The 16,578-nt window shown below is 37.9% G+C and overlaps 1 protein-coding gene across 14 annotated transcripts in view; it reads right to left on the bottom strand.

Annotated features, from left to right (window-relative positions):
- RYR2 (ryanodine receptor 2) overlaps positions 1 to 16,578 on the bottom strand; it is a 249,060-nt gene that overhangs the window by 185,996 nt on the left and 46,486 nt on the right. For 8 of the 14 annotated variants that reach the window (XM_083731885.1, XM_083731893.1, XM_083731891.1 and 5 more), the window contains exons 3-5: positions 13,384 to 13,488; positions 8,343 to 8,363; positions 3,476 to 3,490 (exon numbers count right to left, since the gene is read on the bottom strand). In XM_083731885.1, the coding sequence (XP_083588011.1) occupies positions 3,476 to 3,490; positions 8,343 to 8,363; positions 13,384 to 13,488 (141 nt within the window). The remainder of the gene's footprint in view (positions 1 to 3,475; positions 3,491 to 8,342; positions 8,364 to 13,383; positions 13,489 to 16,578) is intronic. The other 6 variants (XM_083731892.1, XM_083731896.1, XM_083731887.1 and 3 more) reach the window with 2 other exon arrangements.

The raw sequence follows: 16,578 nt of genomic DNA, 5'->3' as shown, positions 1-16,578 counted from the left end.
AAAACCAGGTGAGGGAAGAGGAAGAGGGGGGAATTGCTTTGTAGCTGTAGCTCATGCAAGCAAAATAAAGGCAAGAGAGGCCTTGAATAAATCATCTAAATAAGATGCCTGCATACATTTCATTAATAAGGGGATATTTTATAGCCTCTATTCCAGAGACTGAATTCATTGATAATCATCTCACAATCATTTATGGCAACACGATGATAAATGCTCCTGATTTTAAAGCTATTGATTTGCTGGCGAATGACTGAACATATAGCTAGAAGCATACTGAAGATGATAAATCGGGTATCTTGATTAACATATTCAACACAAAATTTATGGTCTACTTTCCGAGCAACAGATAGCTTAGCATGTATGCATTTAAAAAAAAAAAATCAGCAATTCCTCAATAAATTGGTAATACATTCCTGCATTGATACTGACAGTGTAGCCTTGAATATAAAATATAAATATTTATCTTTGCTGCTGAGACAGTATTTCTATCATCAACTGCTCTTTTCCATCACTTGCAAAAAATAAAAAAGTACAGTATTGGGCTTAATGGGGGGGGCAATCATGTGAGCAATTGTAAAACATACAATGGAAGGTTTATAAAACATGTGATTTTAAAAGAACTCTCATCCACTTTCTTTCCTGCATTAACTATATTCGCTCTTGAACAGAGATTGCAGAAGGGACCCTCAAAGGCACTTAGTGTCTGCTTCCCATATCAGCTTCATGATGTCACTTCTCTTGCTGACTTCAAATCCTTCTTCAAAACAAACCCTTTTCATGAAGTCTTTGGAACAACTTTCTTGTCCCCATGCCCTCCAGCAACTAAGACTAAATACATATAGCTGAAAAAACAATATATTATTCCCTTGTCTACCCCTTGCCTTCATTTACTTCTTGCTATGATGTCTCCCCTATATTTGTTATCTAAATAGTAAGACCCTCAGGGTACAGACTTGCTCTTCATTCTTTTTCAAGCAGCATGTACCTGTAGGGCACTATGCAAGTAACAAACTGATTATCTATTCATTTAGTGCCATTCATGTGTATGGTACAAGAGACAGGTCCATAACAAGAACACCTGGAGGTGAAATATCCAGAGAGGCTGGACTGAGAGAAAAATCATAAAATCTTTCAAAGGTATTATTAGTCAGTGCTGATTTTGTCCTACAAAGTTTGATATAATCTGAGCACCCATATTGCCAGGACTAACACTCTGAACAGAATTTTTCATGTCTGCTAAGATTTTGTGGAGAAGCCTTGGTCAAAGTCTCCTTCATAATGCAGTAAATCAGGTCTGGTTAATTTTCCTCGGCCCAAGGGCCACAATGAGTTGACCACCACTCCATAATCTGCATGTCAGCAGAAGGCATGGCCAATACACTCCGCTCACATGCACACACACACACACATTCAACACACACACGCAGGCAGGCAAGCACACATGCTCAACGAGAAGAGATAAACAAGTGTGCATGTGTGTGCATGCACACACAATCGATAGGTAGAGAGGGAATGGGTCCTCTACACTGCATCACTGAGCTACAAAGAGGGCTGACTAGATGACAAGCAGTGGTGGGAGGTACCAGCTGGGGAACCCCCAAAAGAGAAAGGCTCAGAGCCCAAGGATTGGTGGTGGGACACCAAGGAGAGATTGGGGGAGAATGTAGGGAGGAAAGGTTGGGTGCTGAAGAAGCAACAGGCTTTAGTGAGCAAGGAGAGCCTGTGACAGGGAGCAACTCAGACAAGGAGCAGCTCAGAGGCTGAAGAAGAGGAGGGGGGCAAGAGGCTGCAGGAGAATCCCAGGAGTCTGCCCTCCTCCTGTGACAAGCTTGCCTCCCCGCTTGACTCCAAGGACACGTAGGGTGAAGCATAGGGCAAAACAGAGATTACAGGTGCCCGATATAGTTTGAGGCGTGGGAAACAGAGACCTAGAGGAAGCAGAAGGCAGGCACCATCAGTCCTGATGGGAGGTACTGCTGAGCTGTATGCCATTTTATTGAGAGAAAAAAGAATCCTGCACTGCTGAACTCTGCGTCTTGTGTGCTGACCTGCATCTGACAGGTATTCACTTCCAGAAGTAGCATCACAGGGAACATGCCGATTTTGAATACATTTGTATTTAATTTGCCTAAATTGTATATTGGCTACAAATTAATCTTCATCTTAGAAACCAGTCGCAAACAGAACACTCCCTCTGGCTGCATCACTGCTGCATAGTGGGACAGAGACCGCAAACCACCAGCAGTGCAAATGTGCCAGCTTAAGTGCCAAACTGGCTCCACCAGGATGCTGGCACTGAGTTGGCCTCACCACTGCCTCACCCCTCACTCTCAGTACACAGCAGAACATAGCCAGAGGGGTCTGGTGAACAGCACAGCCCCACCACACTGTCAGCTACTGCTAGATATGTGCTGAATTGCCACAGGGTGGAGTCTAGACACATATAAAAACTGTTCTGAAAATGCTTTGTTTTAAAAGCCTTTTTAAAAATACATTGAATTTTCCATAAGGCTCACCATTGCCATCTAGTGTCACCTTGTATATTGCCCTTAAAACACACTTAAAATGTTTTATTTGCAGCTGTATAGCTGAGTCCCAAGAATGCCCTGTCTCAAACCTAGGTAAACTGACTGTTGGAAGTGCAATGATTTTAAGGACATTATACAAAAAAATAAAAAATAAAATGCTGCTTATACAGCAAAATACTGTAAAAGCATTAAACAAATAATGATTAAACATTAAACAAATAAACTTAACTGACAACACTGCACTTCTAATAGCTGGATGGGATTTAGAAAAGAACACTCCAGGCAATCATCTCAGACGTAGCAAAAATGAAGTTAATCCTCCAAGATCCAATCAACATCTCACACAACACAGTAACAGATAGCAGTTTAATAAACCCTGTTAAAAACTAGAAAACTTATATGGTTTACCGCATATTGAAAAGGCAAACCCTCAGATTTTTTGTGAAAAAAGTAAACCACTAAAAGGCATGAATACTGAAGCTTAACAACAGAATGAGGAAAGTTATGACAAAGTTGAGGTACAGAAAAAAATCCCGAAAACTTTTGTAAAGTATCCAGTGGCATTTGATACAGTTTAGTACCTCAAATGCATTACAGAATTTTACAGACATTATAGTCAGGTTCCATGTATTCCAAGGAGCCAAATTTCATAATTTTACTATAATATGAATAATTATTAAATCTGATCCTTAGCCACTGTATAACCATCTTTGGCCAGGGAGAGAAGTATAAATCTTCTTACAAATTTCCTTCTTTGTGAATGCTGGATGTTCAGTATGTTGTAGAAAGACTATTTAACCAATTGGCTTTTTACAACTGTCTGGTTAAGATATTTTTTTAATTGACTATTTAATTGACTTTTACTGTGATACAGAGTTTTGTATCTCTTCTGAACTGTTCTTGGTCGAGAAGAGATAAATTAATTAAACAACAGTTTTCAAGCTTACCTTCATCATAAATTTCTGGAGTACCATGAGGAAGAGGGAAAAGAGGAAAAACATTAAATATTATTGCTCATCAGCACTTTTACAATAGGTTATTTTTTTCTCATTATAAAAACAACTTTGGAAAGTTGCATTTCTAGCACTATACTGAGTACTAGGGAAAAAAATAATGACTTTTCAAATTTACCTGGACAGGAATGTCTTCCACAGTATCAAAGACATTAAAATCGCACATACATACAATGATTAATATCACGGAGAGACAAATGCACAAAAATGCGGTGATCCAGAACACTAGTAATTGGTCTGAACAGATTGTAAATATGCAAAAACAAAAGTAAGGAGATTTTTAAATGAATCACTAATAACTCATGCACAACAATTCCAAAAATGTGTATCAGTGCACACATGCAGCTCTCCAGTGGAGTTGTGTGTATCCTGAAAAATCTATTTTTTCATCTAGATTTTAAATATCACTGTATCAGAACATGTAAAATATTCTAAATTATTTGCAAAAAAATCTGTAACTAATTTCTGTGAGTTATCATAGGAACCAGTGAATATTTCAGAAGGTTTGTAAATATTCCTCGGTGCTCCTGGCTGCCACCAAACAGCAAACAAAAATCAGTGAACCTATTTTCTTTTATAATTCATTGGTAATGTAATGATTGTGATACTCAATGGCATTGCTTCCTATGATCAATGGGATATAATCATAAAATGAAAGAGGTGCCCATCAAAATTATTTTGTTGCTTATCTAATACTTCTGATGCCAACAAAATAACAAAGATAAAAATGTGCACTTACCCATGAGGTTTGGATCTATCCTTTCCACAGGGCATGATCCAGCAGATGGTGCAAACTCAGCTGAGTCCTGCAGGCAGGACATCCAAAGCTGACTCACACCTTTTCCTTAACTAGGATAGGTTCCAAGCACTTGCCAGTATCCTCAGGTAGGAAGACAACTGGGAAATTGAGAGCATGAACCTCCCACTAGACCAGAGGTTCTTGATAATAAACCTTTGAAGTCCTGCCTACGGCATCCATCTGATAAGACACCTTTACTCTGTTGAACCATACACCTGGGGAGAGGATACGATAACTATTTTTGTATATGAAAGATTGTGACATGCTTAAAATAAGGAGGGAGGGGGTTCACCAAATACTGTAAATTATGCTAATTCATTATAAGGGGCCCATAAACTTCAGCTGATACGGAATGTGGCCAGTTCTGTGATTGTGGGGCTAGGCAGTCTAGGCACACTGCAAGCATTCTGCACTGGCTACCAGTGTGTTTCCAAACCCAATTCAAAGTGCCAGTCTTGGCCTTTAAAGTCTTTAAATTGTTTGGGGGCATGGTTATTTGAAGGACAACTTGCACCTGTATGAACCTGCCTGTGCCTTGATATCTGCATCAGAGGCCCTACCTGCTGACTCACATTTAAAATCAGTTAAATTCACAGAGTTGGAAGTGACCACGAGGGGCATCTAGTCCAACCCCCTGCAATGCAGGAATATTTTACCCAACATGGGGCTCTACCCGACATCCTGAGATTCAGATTCTCATAGCTAGACTCAGCTAGGCATGCACTAGGCATAAGGCCTTTTCAGTAGTGACCCACAGTCTGTGGAACTCCCTCCCAAAGGATTTACACTTGGCCCCTTCATTTTTAGTATTCATAGAGGTTTCTTAAAAAAAAAATCTCTAGTTCAAGTGCTTTTAATTATTTTTACTATTTATTAAATTTGTAACCCAAAGGAGTTAGAACTCCCTAAGGAGTCCAGGGCAGCTATCAACTGAAAAAGCAATATAATTAAAAAATACATTTTAAAACAGCCACATACGCACATAACTTTTAATTTCTAGGTTGATTGGAACAGTATCTTTTAGCCATCAAGTTCCTGGACAAACAGGTATGTTTTAAAATTCCTTCTTTAAGTTAATAATGAGGGAGGTGGAGACAGAATGAACTTTTGTGGGACCCCCACAGCCCAAAAGCTACAGGACCAAATAAAACTTTCCTAGTAATACTTTCTGGTAATTACCCTGCTGGTAAGAGTAAAGGCATCATAATACAGCCCCTCCAACTCCAACCCCACAGAGTTCCAGAAGGACACCACAGTATGGTGTCAAAAGCCATTGGGAGTTCAAGGAGAACCAACAAGGTCACACTATGCCTGTTTCTCTCCCTTGATCAAAGTTAACAGGGCTTTTTCACTACTAAAACCTAGCCTGAAACAAGTCTAGATGAAGGTTACCAGATTTTTTCTATGCATCCGGGGACACTTTTCAACTTCAGTTGAAGGGGATAGATTTTGTCAGGGGACTGATCTGTAAATCCGGGGACTGTCCCTGGGAAACAGGGACGTCTGGTAACCTTAGTCTAGATAGGCTGCTTCCTCCAGCACACCTGCAGCTGATTAGCTACCATTGTCTTGATTACCTCGTGCAAAAAAAGGCATAACAGAGATTGGACTGTTATTTTCTAAAAATTTCTGGATCCAGGGAAGACATATTTAAGAGTGGCTGCATCTCTTTCAAGGCAGCTAGTGTAACTTCCTTATGTAGTGAAGCATTAACCTATCCCTGCACCCATCTAGTCAATCCCTTCGTCCTCCTAGATTTTATCAGCCATGAAGGGTACAGATCTAAAGGACACAAATTAGCCTCACTGCTACAAAGGCCGTGTCCATATTCTCAGGCTGCAACAATGTGAACTTATTCCACAGGCCATTACTAGATGATGCTTCAGGAACTTCTAACAGACCTGAACTAATTGCAGCATAAAGTTTGACACAACTGCCATTGGACCTGCCACAAGGAAAAGAATCTGTTTTTTCTCCACTCCCCCAGCCAGTTCTGTCACAGGTGAACTAAACTCAATGACACCTACGTACATCAACACAAGGCCTGCTCCAGGAACAAAATGAAGGAACCTGGAAAATCCATTAAACTAGTCAAAGAATCACATGCTCAGTAATAACTCCAGAAAAATATGGAATACGGCTTATGTAGATGCTTCCATATGTTTAACATCTCCCATCTTTCTGTAGTAAAGCCTAACAATACATTTGCCACCTTATGTTATGGATGCTACAGCTGGCAGAAGGCACTGATTTGTTACACTGCTTGCTCCCTTGATAACCAGATGAGACGTAAACAGCACAAAACACTGGTTGGGAGATGTGCATATGCATTTTGCTCTACACTTGGCACTCTCTCATTTGGACCTGCCAATGCTAAAGTTTTAGCAAGATTATTAAGGGCAGTCATCCTAAATTAGATGCAAATATGAAATGAGAAATGTTAGGGGCAAGAGGGTGCAGAGACAGTATGCAATTTGTTGTTTTAATTCTATATGTTTACAGTATCTAGAAAACAGTATCATTTCAATATTGTTGAACAATATAATTGTAGACTCAAGCATTTGGAAACATTTCAAAGAAATACCCATTAATTTAATATTCACTGAATAAATGTACACAATAGTCATAAAATACAATAATATTAGAAATCAGAATACAGTCCTTTTCCAAAGGGAAATTAATACCATTAAGACATATTAGGGTTCTGTCTAACTTAGTCTCATTGAGAGCAGACACATTTAAACTGATGAACCCAAGTTAGTCATGTCTATTATCATCAGCGGGTCTATTTTTATTAGGCCTGGCACTGGATACAACCCTAGGTGTCTAAATGAAAAGCAATTCAATTGGGAATATAAGAGCCCGATACATCTGCTACCTAATTTACACTGTGTAGTAAACAAGTTTTCTGGGTTGGATTACAGTGTGATCCTTATTTTGCTAGTCTATGACTTTTTAGTTACTCAAGTTTCTGAAAAGGGATACAAATATTTTGGGGGACATTTTTACCATATGGCTGGCAAAGCCACAGCTAAGGTGCTGAAATGTGAGAAATATAGTATAGTTCTTTCTTGAATTCTTGTAAAATCATTATTATACTAATGCATTTATTTTTAAAATATGGGTTTATAACTCATTATATAGAAGACAACGAAAGTAATTTGAGGGAAGACACTAAAGACACAGCAATCCACACAATTAGCAAATAAAAATTAGAATAATGTAGACATGCAAACATAGACTTTTCAAAAGTAGATACCTCTGGAATAATGCAAATAGACTTTGAGTGCCAACATCTCACTATACAAAATAAAGTTAGACATGCTCAAGAGATTCTATACAAGGAAAATACATTACTTGCATGCCTAGATTTCAACATACAAATAGGATATTAACACACACAAATGGAAGACATATGGTCAAAGGTTTCCAATACCAATAGCTCGCAGAAATTCATTACATATCAATGCACAGATTTAATTCAGAATTAGAAGAATAAAATGAGATTGGGCAAGATATATGTAGTGATTTGTTTTCTATAAATTCTCTGACATCTGTTCATTACCTTGAAAAGCTTAATACACACTATTTTATAAATAAAACAATACATCAGTTATAAACACAGAGGAAACATTATGGTATTCACATGCATTATTCACTTAAGATGTGTTCAGACAAATGTCACAAATAATGACAGATTTAAAGGACATACATTTACAGGATGAAATTGCAAGGCTCAAAACTACAAGGAAGAATCCCTTAAAAAATTTTTTTACTAAACAAGGATGAATTAGAATGTATTTTACTAGTCGTATTTTAAGAAGTTTGGGAACTATTTCAAGAACTCAACAGTCCCAGCTATCATTATTAAAGAAGTTTTTTAAAAATTGTTTTGAGCTAAGCAAATTAGTGTTGTGGTACAGACAGAATACAAAAAAACAGACAATTTAGACTCTGTGATAGACAAAGGATTATTTTGGGTCAAGAGAGTCAAGCACATACCCATTTTTCCACATCAACTAGCTGTAGGGAGAAAAAAACAAAACAAAACAAAAATGAGTTCCTTACTAAATATGGTATTTTGCAATTTAGCATTCACATTTTGATAGAAATACGATTAATAAGAATGGTTATCACAAGGGCATGGTTTCCAAACCCATTTCTCACAAATGCTTGTAGGGGGAATTAAACGTTGCACTGAGATGATCATTCTGTCAGGGCAAATATTTTGACTTGCCAAGCAGGATGATCACCCTTCCTCCTCCGCACTCTGTTCCGGAGGGTTCTCCCAATCCCTCCAAAACCAGGTTGGGGGCCGGAAAGGTGGCAAAGCCCCAGTGCAGAAGCAGAAGTCCTTCCACTCACAGACCCTGTTAGTTTAATCCTGCCCAACAGCCATATATTATTTGTACTGAAATTAAATGCATGTTGTTTTTCATTCTTTTAATAATTTACATGCTGATTAATATAACAAAATCTCTAAGCGCTTCCTACAAATCACAAGCAAAAAATCACAAGCAAAAAAGTCAGGACATGATTTCAAAATTCAATAAAAAATCCAGCAAAACATTAAGCAAACATTTTTGTATCAGTATCATCACTAAGCAGACAGGTTTGGTCAGTAATTGGTATCACAGTATAAACATAATATCAGTCCAGACTGTGTCTTGTTGCGTTGTTGTTGTTGTTGTTGTTGTTGTTGTTGTTGTTGTTGTTGTTAAGTTTTAGGCAGAACTCTTTCTGCAAAAGTTGGATCCGCTTAGGGTTCAGACTTCATTATTAGCTGCATTCATTAGCTGTCACTCCATTGCAGTTCTGCAAATCTGTTTCAGCAGTAAGAAACATCTTCTAAACTGTACACACTAAACTGAACTCAAAATTCCTATTTTAAAAAAATTAGCGGTACTTAAAGTACTTTCGCCCACACATGTGCCCAATTTTTCTTCTCACAATAAAGGCTGCATTCAAGGGAATCCACACAGAAATGAGACTCTGAATGTAGTTTTGGCAGTATACAGCAGGAGCAGCGATATTTTTCAACCTGAGGTCTGCATTCCCTTATAAGGAGGCTACATTATCAGTGGTGGGCAGGACCAGAGGCAAATGTGCACAGAGAAACAGTAGGCTACATTCCAGCCATGCAAAAGTCAAAAGGTTTCTACACACATCCCTCAATTCTTTATTCAGACAAGCACTGTATCATTACAGTTAAAGGGCATATTCCTCTCAGATGCCACAGTATACAAATGCCTCAACGTTCAATGCATCTATCTAAACTGCCCTGATAGAACAATTATATTTTGGCTTTGCAATTATTTTTGGATGGCTTGCGTAGTAATCTTGCTCTCAAAGGGCTGCTCTAGCCTCCAACAGGTAATGCTCAGTACACTTTCACAGCAGTTTAATTTTGACAAGGAGGCACAAAAAGTAGCATTCCAGATCCGAGCAGTGCATATGCCCTAGAAGCTGCGTCCTAAAATAGTCTTCCCATAGTCCATAACACTGCTGGGATGATAACTACACAGGAGGCAGGGTGTATTTGCCTTTTCCAAGGACGCTTGGATACAGGTGTCACCCCTTCCCCATTAAGAAACTACATGGCACAATAATGGCAACAACAAAATTGTACTTCACAGAACTTGATTCCCTCCCCCCCCCCCCCCCCCGTAAGTATTTCATGTGTAAACATATCAGGCTTATATATTTTCACTTTTTTTATTCATTTCCTATGAGCTATTACAGATGCAATCTCAGGTGTAAAACCAAGTCTGGCAGCATATTTTATATTGCAACTGAAAGATGTAGATCTGTTTACATAGCCTGAGGTTTTATTTTCTGTAATAGAGGCATGAAATTTATCTTTCCATTTATAATCAAAGTTCAGATCCAGCCATATTAAGATAAAGCCTATATTTTGCTTACAAAATTGCTTTATCCTAAAAACTCAGAAAGCTGCATGTACTTTTTCAGCATCATATCCCACATATGAGACACAGAAAAAGTTCTTGTCACCCTACAGCTTAACTTCCAAAACTTTAAGTATCGTATATTATTTCCCTCATTCAGTTCCTTCCATTATAACTCTTCCTCCCCTGAAAAACTGGCACTTCTTACAGGATAGTGGCTGAACCACAAAAAACAAAGGTGGGGACTGAGGAAACAAGAGACAATTCTCAGTGTACTAATAAACCCTAAAAATGGGGTGGGTGAAGAGGAGACAAAGCTTCCAGCAGGAAATTGGACAAGGACATGGTTTCTTGCTCACTCTAATTAATAGTATTCTTTATGATAGATTTGATAAGCAAAGTGTCTTCATGGATTGTGCACATAAGCCATTTGCATTTTATCCTTTATATTAACTGATAGGATGCTTCTACAGAGTAGAAGTGTATTTTAGTACTTTATGTCAGCTTTGATCTAAATAAGGCCAGACAGTTGGATATACAAGCAACATGCTAAGCACAAGATTCTGGAACAAATCACAGTAGAAGAGATTTATATAATTAAGTATGACAGGGTTTATGGCCAATCCATCATACAAATCTTTTCTGATTACATTTTGGTTATAAGATATTAAACAGAAACTGTTTAGACTCCAAAATATTAGTTTAAAGAAAGATGAGATGATGCAGTTGCTGTCATGTGGTAGTTCACGTGAGACAGATCAAGCGCAGGACTTTAAAGAGGTAACATTCCCATTTGCTTCTGCTGCAGCTGAGGAAATCCATCTTTTATCACAATTAGTATTAGAACACAGGGATGAGCTCTGAGCATGCTACACAAAGACACCCAAGACACTGTAGTAACCAGGACATCATAGTAAAAACAAACTGACAACTTGCTTTTCTATAACTGCATCTCAAAATTTGCAATTATATTTTTTCTTTAAAAAAACAACAATGAACAAATAAGCCACCAATGGTAAAATAACAAAATCTTCCTGAAATATTTGAATCCCCTCCCCCAAACATGTGCTGCCTGCAAATGGGGTAGCAATGTGGGGAGGTCATATTTAATTAGCCCCATAGCAAAGTGCCTAGTGAAACTAGACACATATTCTCATCCTGTAATAGGCTCTCTGACTTTCACCATGAAGTCCTCCAAGCATCAGAATCTTAGCTCTTTCACACTTTTGTTAATTTTCCTGGAGGGATTTTATTTTATTTTATTTTATTTTATTTTATTTTATTTTATTTTATTTTATTGAGGCACTTGTGATCATTGTTCTCAATCCAGCTTTTAGATCGGTTTTAACAGATACTGAGTTATTATAATTAGGGATATCACTGAAGTTTGCCATGTGCAGTCCTAAAAGCTGGGCACTCCTAATGGCAGTGGGAGGGTGAAGCATTCAAAACAGGATCCTCAAATATATAAGCATCCTTCTTCAAATAACTACAAGAAGATTCCAGGCTAGCACAGTTCATATCAAGCACGTCCTTTTACCTTTGTCTTGTAAGCTGGTTTTGTACATACACACACCTCTCTCTCTTCCATTCAGGCAAACAAGAAGCATTATTAGGGTTCAACAGCACATTCTAGCCAAGCAAAAACACTCAAGGGGTATGTGAAGAAGGTATTGGAGCAAGTATGACCTGAGCAAAGTCCCAAGGGTCAGATCGACAGCATCTGCACCCCAGAACTGTGGTTCTCCACCACTAAGATAAGGCAAATTCAGGCAAAAAAAGTAGCACCCTGGACAGCTCAAGGTAAATATCAGATTAATTAGGAGGCTAGAGCAGCTTCAAAATCCCCATGAGACAGAGCTCCACAAGACCCATAGCTGATTGTGAAGCTTTGGGTCAGCTGTTCACCAAAGCTTTGCCCACACAGTTTGATTTAATTGATTTCAAGGCAAGTAAGGAACATTGACAACAAGTTAGATTTTATTTATAAAGGATCTAACCAATTCTAACTATTTCAGCTATGAACTGTTCCTATAGGCACATACAGTGGTATCTCGGGTTAAGAACTTAATTTGTTCTGGAGGTCTGTTCTTAACCTGAAACTGTTCGTAACCTGAAGCACTACTTTAGCTAATGGGGCCTCCTGCTGCCACTGCACGATTTCTGTTCTCATCCTGAAGCAAAGTTCTTAACCTGAGGTAATATTTCTGGGTTAGCAGAATCTGTAACCTGAAGCGTCTGTAACCCGAGGTACCACTGTATTTCCTTCCTACTGCTTTTAATCTTACTTAGCATCTCCTAATTGGTTTTCATTTATAGCCAGGTTCAATAAAGTGCTTATTTATTTATTGGGGACTCCTAAACAATGTTACCAGGAATTCAAGGTAGTTGTGACACTGCAAGAACTGAACTGCAGAAATTATTCAGACATCTGTACAAGAGGGTAAGTTTGAATGATGCAATTCTTGTTGCAGAAGCAGGTTATTACTTCTTGAAACCGAAGAAGATGAAATAGAAAGGAAGAAAGGCAAAAGCAGAAATCTATCAAGCACCAGCTAGCTTTATTATTGTGAAAGAATATGTGAAAAACATCATTTAAAAAGTAGTTTAATACCATCATTATGCGGTACAGGAAAATCAGACTATATTTTGTATAATACACTAACTAATGTGTATTTTTTTTAAAAAAAGTTATATATACTTCTAGATACAAACACCATATTGATTATATAGCATATATAAAATACAAAATGAGAAGACTAAAGATCAATATTCATTAGAAACTGATAAATACATGATTAAAACTAGGCATAAAGCACTCAAATTATGTAAGTATATCCAAGACTGATATATACTCCATATTTTGTAATGGTCATGTGGAAAGTATTGTGAAAACAAAATATTCATACATTTTTTTCTGGTTTGCAAGGATAATGACACCTGGGGAAAAATATTTTCATATTTGGTTTTAAGTTTTCCATGGCTTTTGGTCATTCAAGTTTTCTTCAATAAAATAAGCAGTGTAATAGGATTCCAAAAGCTGAGGTGTTAATAAAAAGCATCAAGGATAACAAGACACTTAATAGAATCCAAAAGCAATTACAAATTAATTAAAAGGCGGAGACATTGCTGCTCACCCCTTCTGCTTTCTCCTCCGTGTTGGCAAGCATTTCCTGGAGGGCTCGCACGGACAAGGACTGTTCCAGCACAAAAGTGCAGATGGAGAGATCCGGAGGAACATTCTAGTTGAAAAAAACACAATGAAGACAGCATTCAACGAAGCACTGCTTATTATTTAGTTGTTGACAGATCATTCCTTACTTACAGGGTGTGTTAACAGAAAAATAATTTCCTCTAAATTCAGTGAGACTTACCCTCTGGAGTCTAGTAAATGTGTTTAGGATTGCAGCCTTACTTAACCCAAAGAGCCATCTGAAGAAAGGCAGGGGGAGCACATGAAAACTAATTTACTCAAATAAGCTATTCTAGGAAATTCACATTAATTAGATGAATCTGGGTAAAGATGGGATGGTGGCGACCTTTCTAGTAGGAATGCATGTATACATGTAGAAAAAAGAGTCCCTACCAAGTAGTAAAGAAACCAGCCACCAGAACTTTGCTATTCAAGAGAGTAACAGATTGTCAATCACAATCAGGATTATACTGTAACATTATTTGAGATAAAATTCTACTGGCAGGAGAAGTCGTGACTGCATTTGACAGCAGAGTTGCAAAGTAAAATATAATGATTTTCAGTTTACAGCAGTGCTCCCACTATTATTTGATGTCTAGCACTCACTGGCTATGTTTGGATATATGTTATACCATAGTTTATAATTACGGGAACAAGCTTCTGTGAGTCTCAGGTTTGCATGCGCTCTCTCCTCACCTCTTCTCGCACAGCCACGAGAAGACTAGAAACAGACAGCACCAGCTTATGAAGTGTTTCTGCCCCAGCTAACAAAGTGTCAAGGCAAGTTAAACAGCCAAATGAGTTTGACATCAGGGCAAGAAGTCCAGGGTACACTGCTCTGCTCCTCCTTTCCTTGATCTAAACAAACCCAAGCTTCTAATAAAGTAACTCAATAAACTACAAAAACAGTTACGCAGACAGAAAGTCAGACAACACATGGGAGCTTTCCAGTGTTTTGTGCAATCTGTCACATGTACAACTATCTGGCTGCCAGACAGAACTTGTGGTTGTGTCTTCAGTGCAATGAGCTCTGGATCTCCACAAATAATTTCATCTCCTTGAAGCCAAGGTGGCTGAAAACCTGAGAGAGGAAGAGAGGTTTGTGGATGAAGTCTTCAGGGATGTTAGAGCTGTATCCCACTCACAGGATGACAGCTCCAATGTGCGTACACGAGGTGAATTTCCTGCCTAGCATGATGGTTGCAAGTGTTGCCCCTCATCTAGATAGCCTAGTAGATAGTGCTGGGGTGGGATCAACAGTCACAGTGCACATTGACATTAATGACACGGGCTAATGTAGCTGTAGGTCCTGGGAGCAAAATGGCATCCACCTGAGTGAGAGGTCTCAAATAACTCAAGCATGAAATTACGAAGGAGAGTTGGATCACATGCCTAATTGTGATAAGTGAAGATTATCGACATAGGATAAAGATATCAAGAGTGAGAGCAAAGGAACTTATTCAGGACAAAGGGAACAAATCTTCTGTGGCATAAAAATCACAGAGGAATAAAGTAGAAGTGAATTCATTCACATTCACACACACACACACACACACACACACACATATATATATATATATATATAAATTTACAAGTCATATATAAGCATGATAAATCACATTTTCTGACGAACATGCATCTGGCCATCAAATAGACACGTGTATAATGTATTACTGTGATTAAATAGATTAGTGAAGGAAGCAACTCTTAAAAGCCAATAGAATTGCTAACCTAACAACTGTCTGCACAATCTTCATTGTGTTATATTGTTAGCTTTGCCTATTTTTAAGATTCCAGTTAATTAGTGTAAGTCTGTGTGTGTGTGCACCATAAAATCATCCCTCAAAAATTGCTGTGGCTTAATGTTCCACTACAGTATACAAAGCCTAAGAACCAAGATTACCTAGAACCAAACATTCACATGCAAGATTCTAAAACCATAATCAGTACGCATTGAACCCAACACTTCTGCCGTAAAGTTTATACACATTTTGCTTTTGAGAAGCATTTTGCTTTATTTAAATCTGGTTCAGAAAGGGATCTGGTATATTTCCTTCTGCTATATAGAACAGAGGGAGAAATTTATTCTGTCCATGCACTCACCGTTCAGTTATCCATTTTCCAAAACCCAGAGATATGGAAATTTAGTTATCCTTTTGAAATCAAAACTAGGTGCTGTAATTTGCTTGTCACATAAGTGACAGCAACCCAGAATGGTTTTTATAATTTAACATCTTTATGTTACTTACCAGTCTGGGGTTTTTTTTTTTACTTAAAATGATTTGATATTTCTTTTATAGAATCATCATATTACAGGATATGGAACATATTTATCTAACAGTTGCAGTTTTAAAGAAATAGTAAAAATCAGCCTCCCCCTGAACACCAAATAATATTCACACTACTTTGCATAATAATGTACACATTATAAAGAAGCTAGCAACCATGACTGCATGACTTCACTGTTATCTGCTTGTGCTTCTAAATGCATTTTCCTGACATACCCACACCTCTCCTTTTCCTAACTGCAGCTCCTTGTTTTTCTTGGATTTGCAGTTAGATTCACAACTTAGATTCATAAAGCTTTTAACAAATATTATGATCCGCTTTTGTGCTTTTACATTTTTCTACCACAGTAGAAAAGTATTTTGAGGACAGAGGTGCCTGGCGTTCTCTGGTCCATGGGGTCACGAAGAGTCGGACACGACTAAACGACTAAACAACAACACCACAGTATTTTATTTATTGATGGAACAGTTAAAATAGTATCAATTATAAAACACTGGGAAAAACCAGTTCATTTATTTAGGACACACTCCTTTATCTCTGGGAGATGGGCATTTGAATAAACAGCCATTATTGTTCTTATAATAAATTTAATTTAACTCCTTTCCTCCTACGTAAACCAGAGCCTCTAGGAATAAAGTATTTTCTTAACTATAGACAAATTGTTTCTAAATGTTTCACTGATTCTGTTTGTGATACTGAGTGCTTCACACTTGAAAAGGATCATTGCACCGAGTACAGAAGCTTCAATCAGCAAAATGATAAACAGCCCAAATGAGCTATTATGGGCAATTGAGTAATCTGAAGTAGTTTAAGGAAGCTGCAATTGCATATACACACACACACAACAGCC

Source organism: Podarcis gaigeae (genome assembly GCF_964106915.1).
Source record: "Podarcis gaigeae genome assembly, chromosome: 3".
NCBI classification, from domain to species: Eukaryota; Metazoa; Chordata; class Lepidosauria; order Squamata; family Lacertidae; genus Podarcis; species Podarcis gaigeae.
Note: the sequence above shows the minus strand (reverse complement) of the source record. Positions and strands in the feature narration are given on the sequence as shown.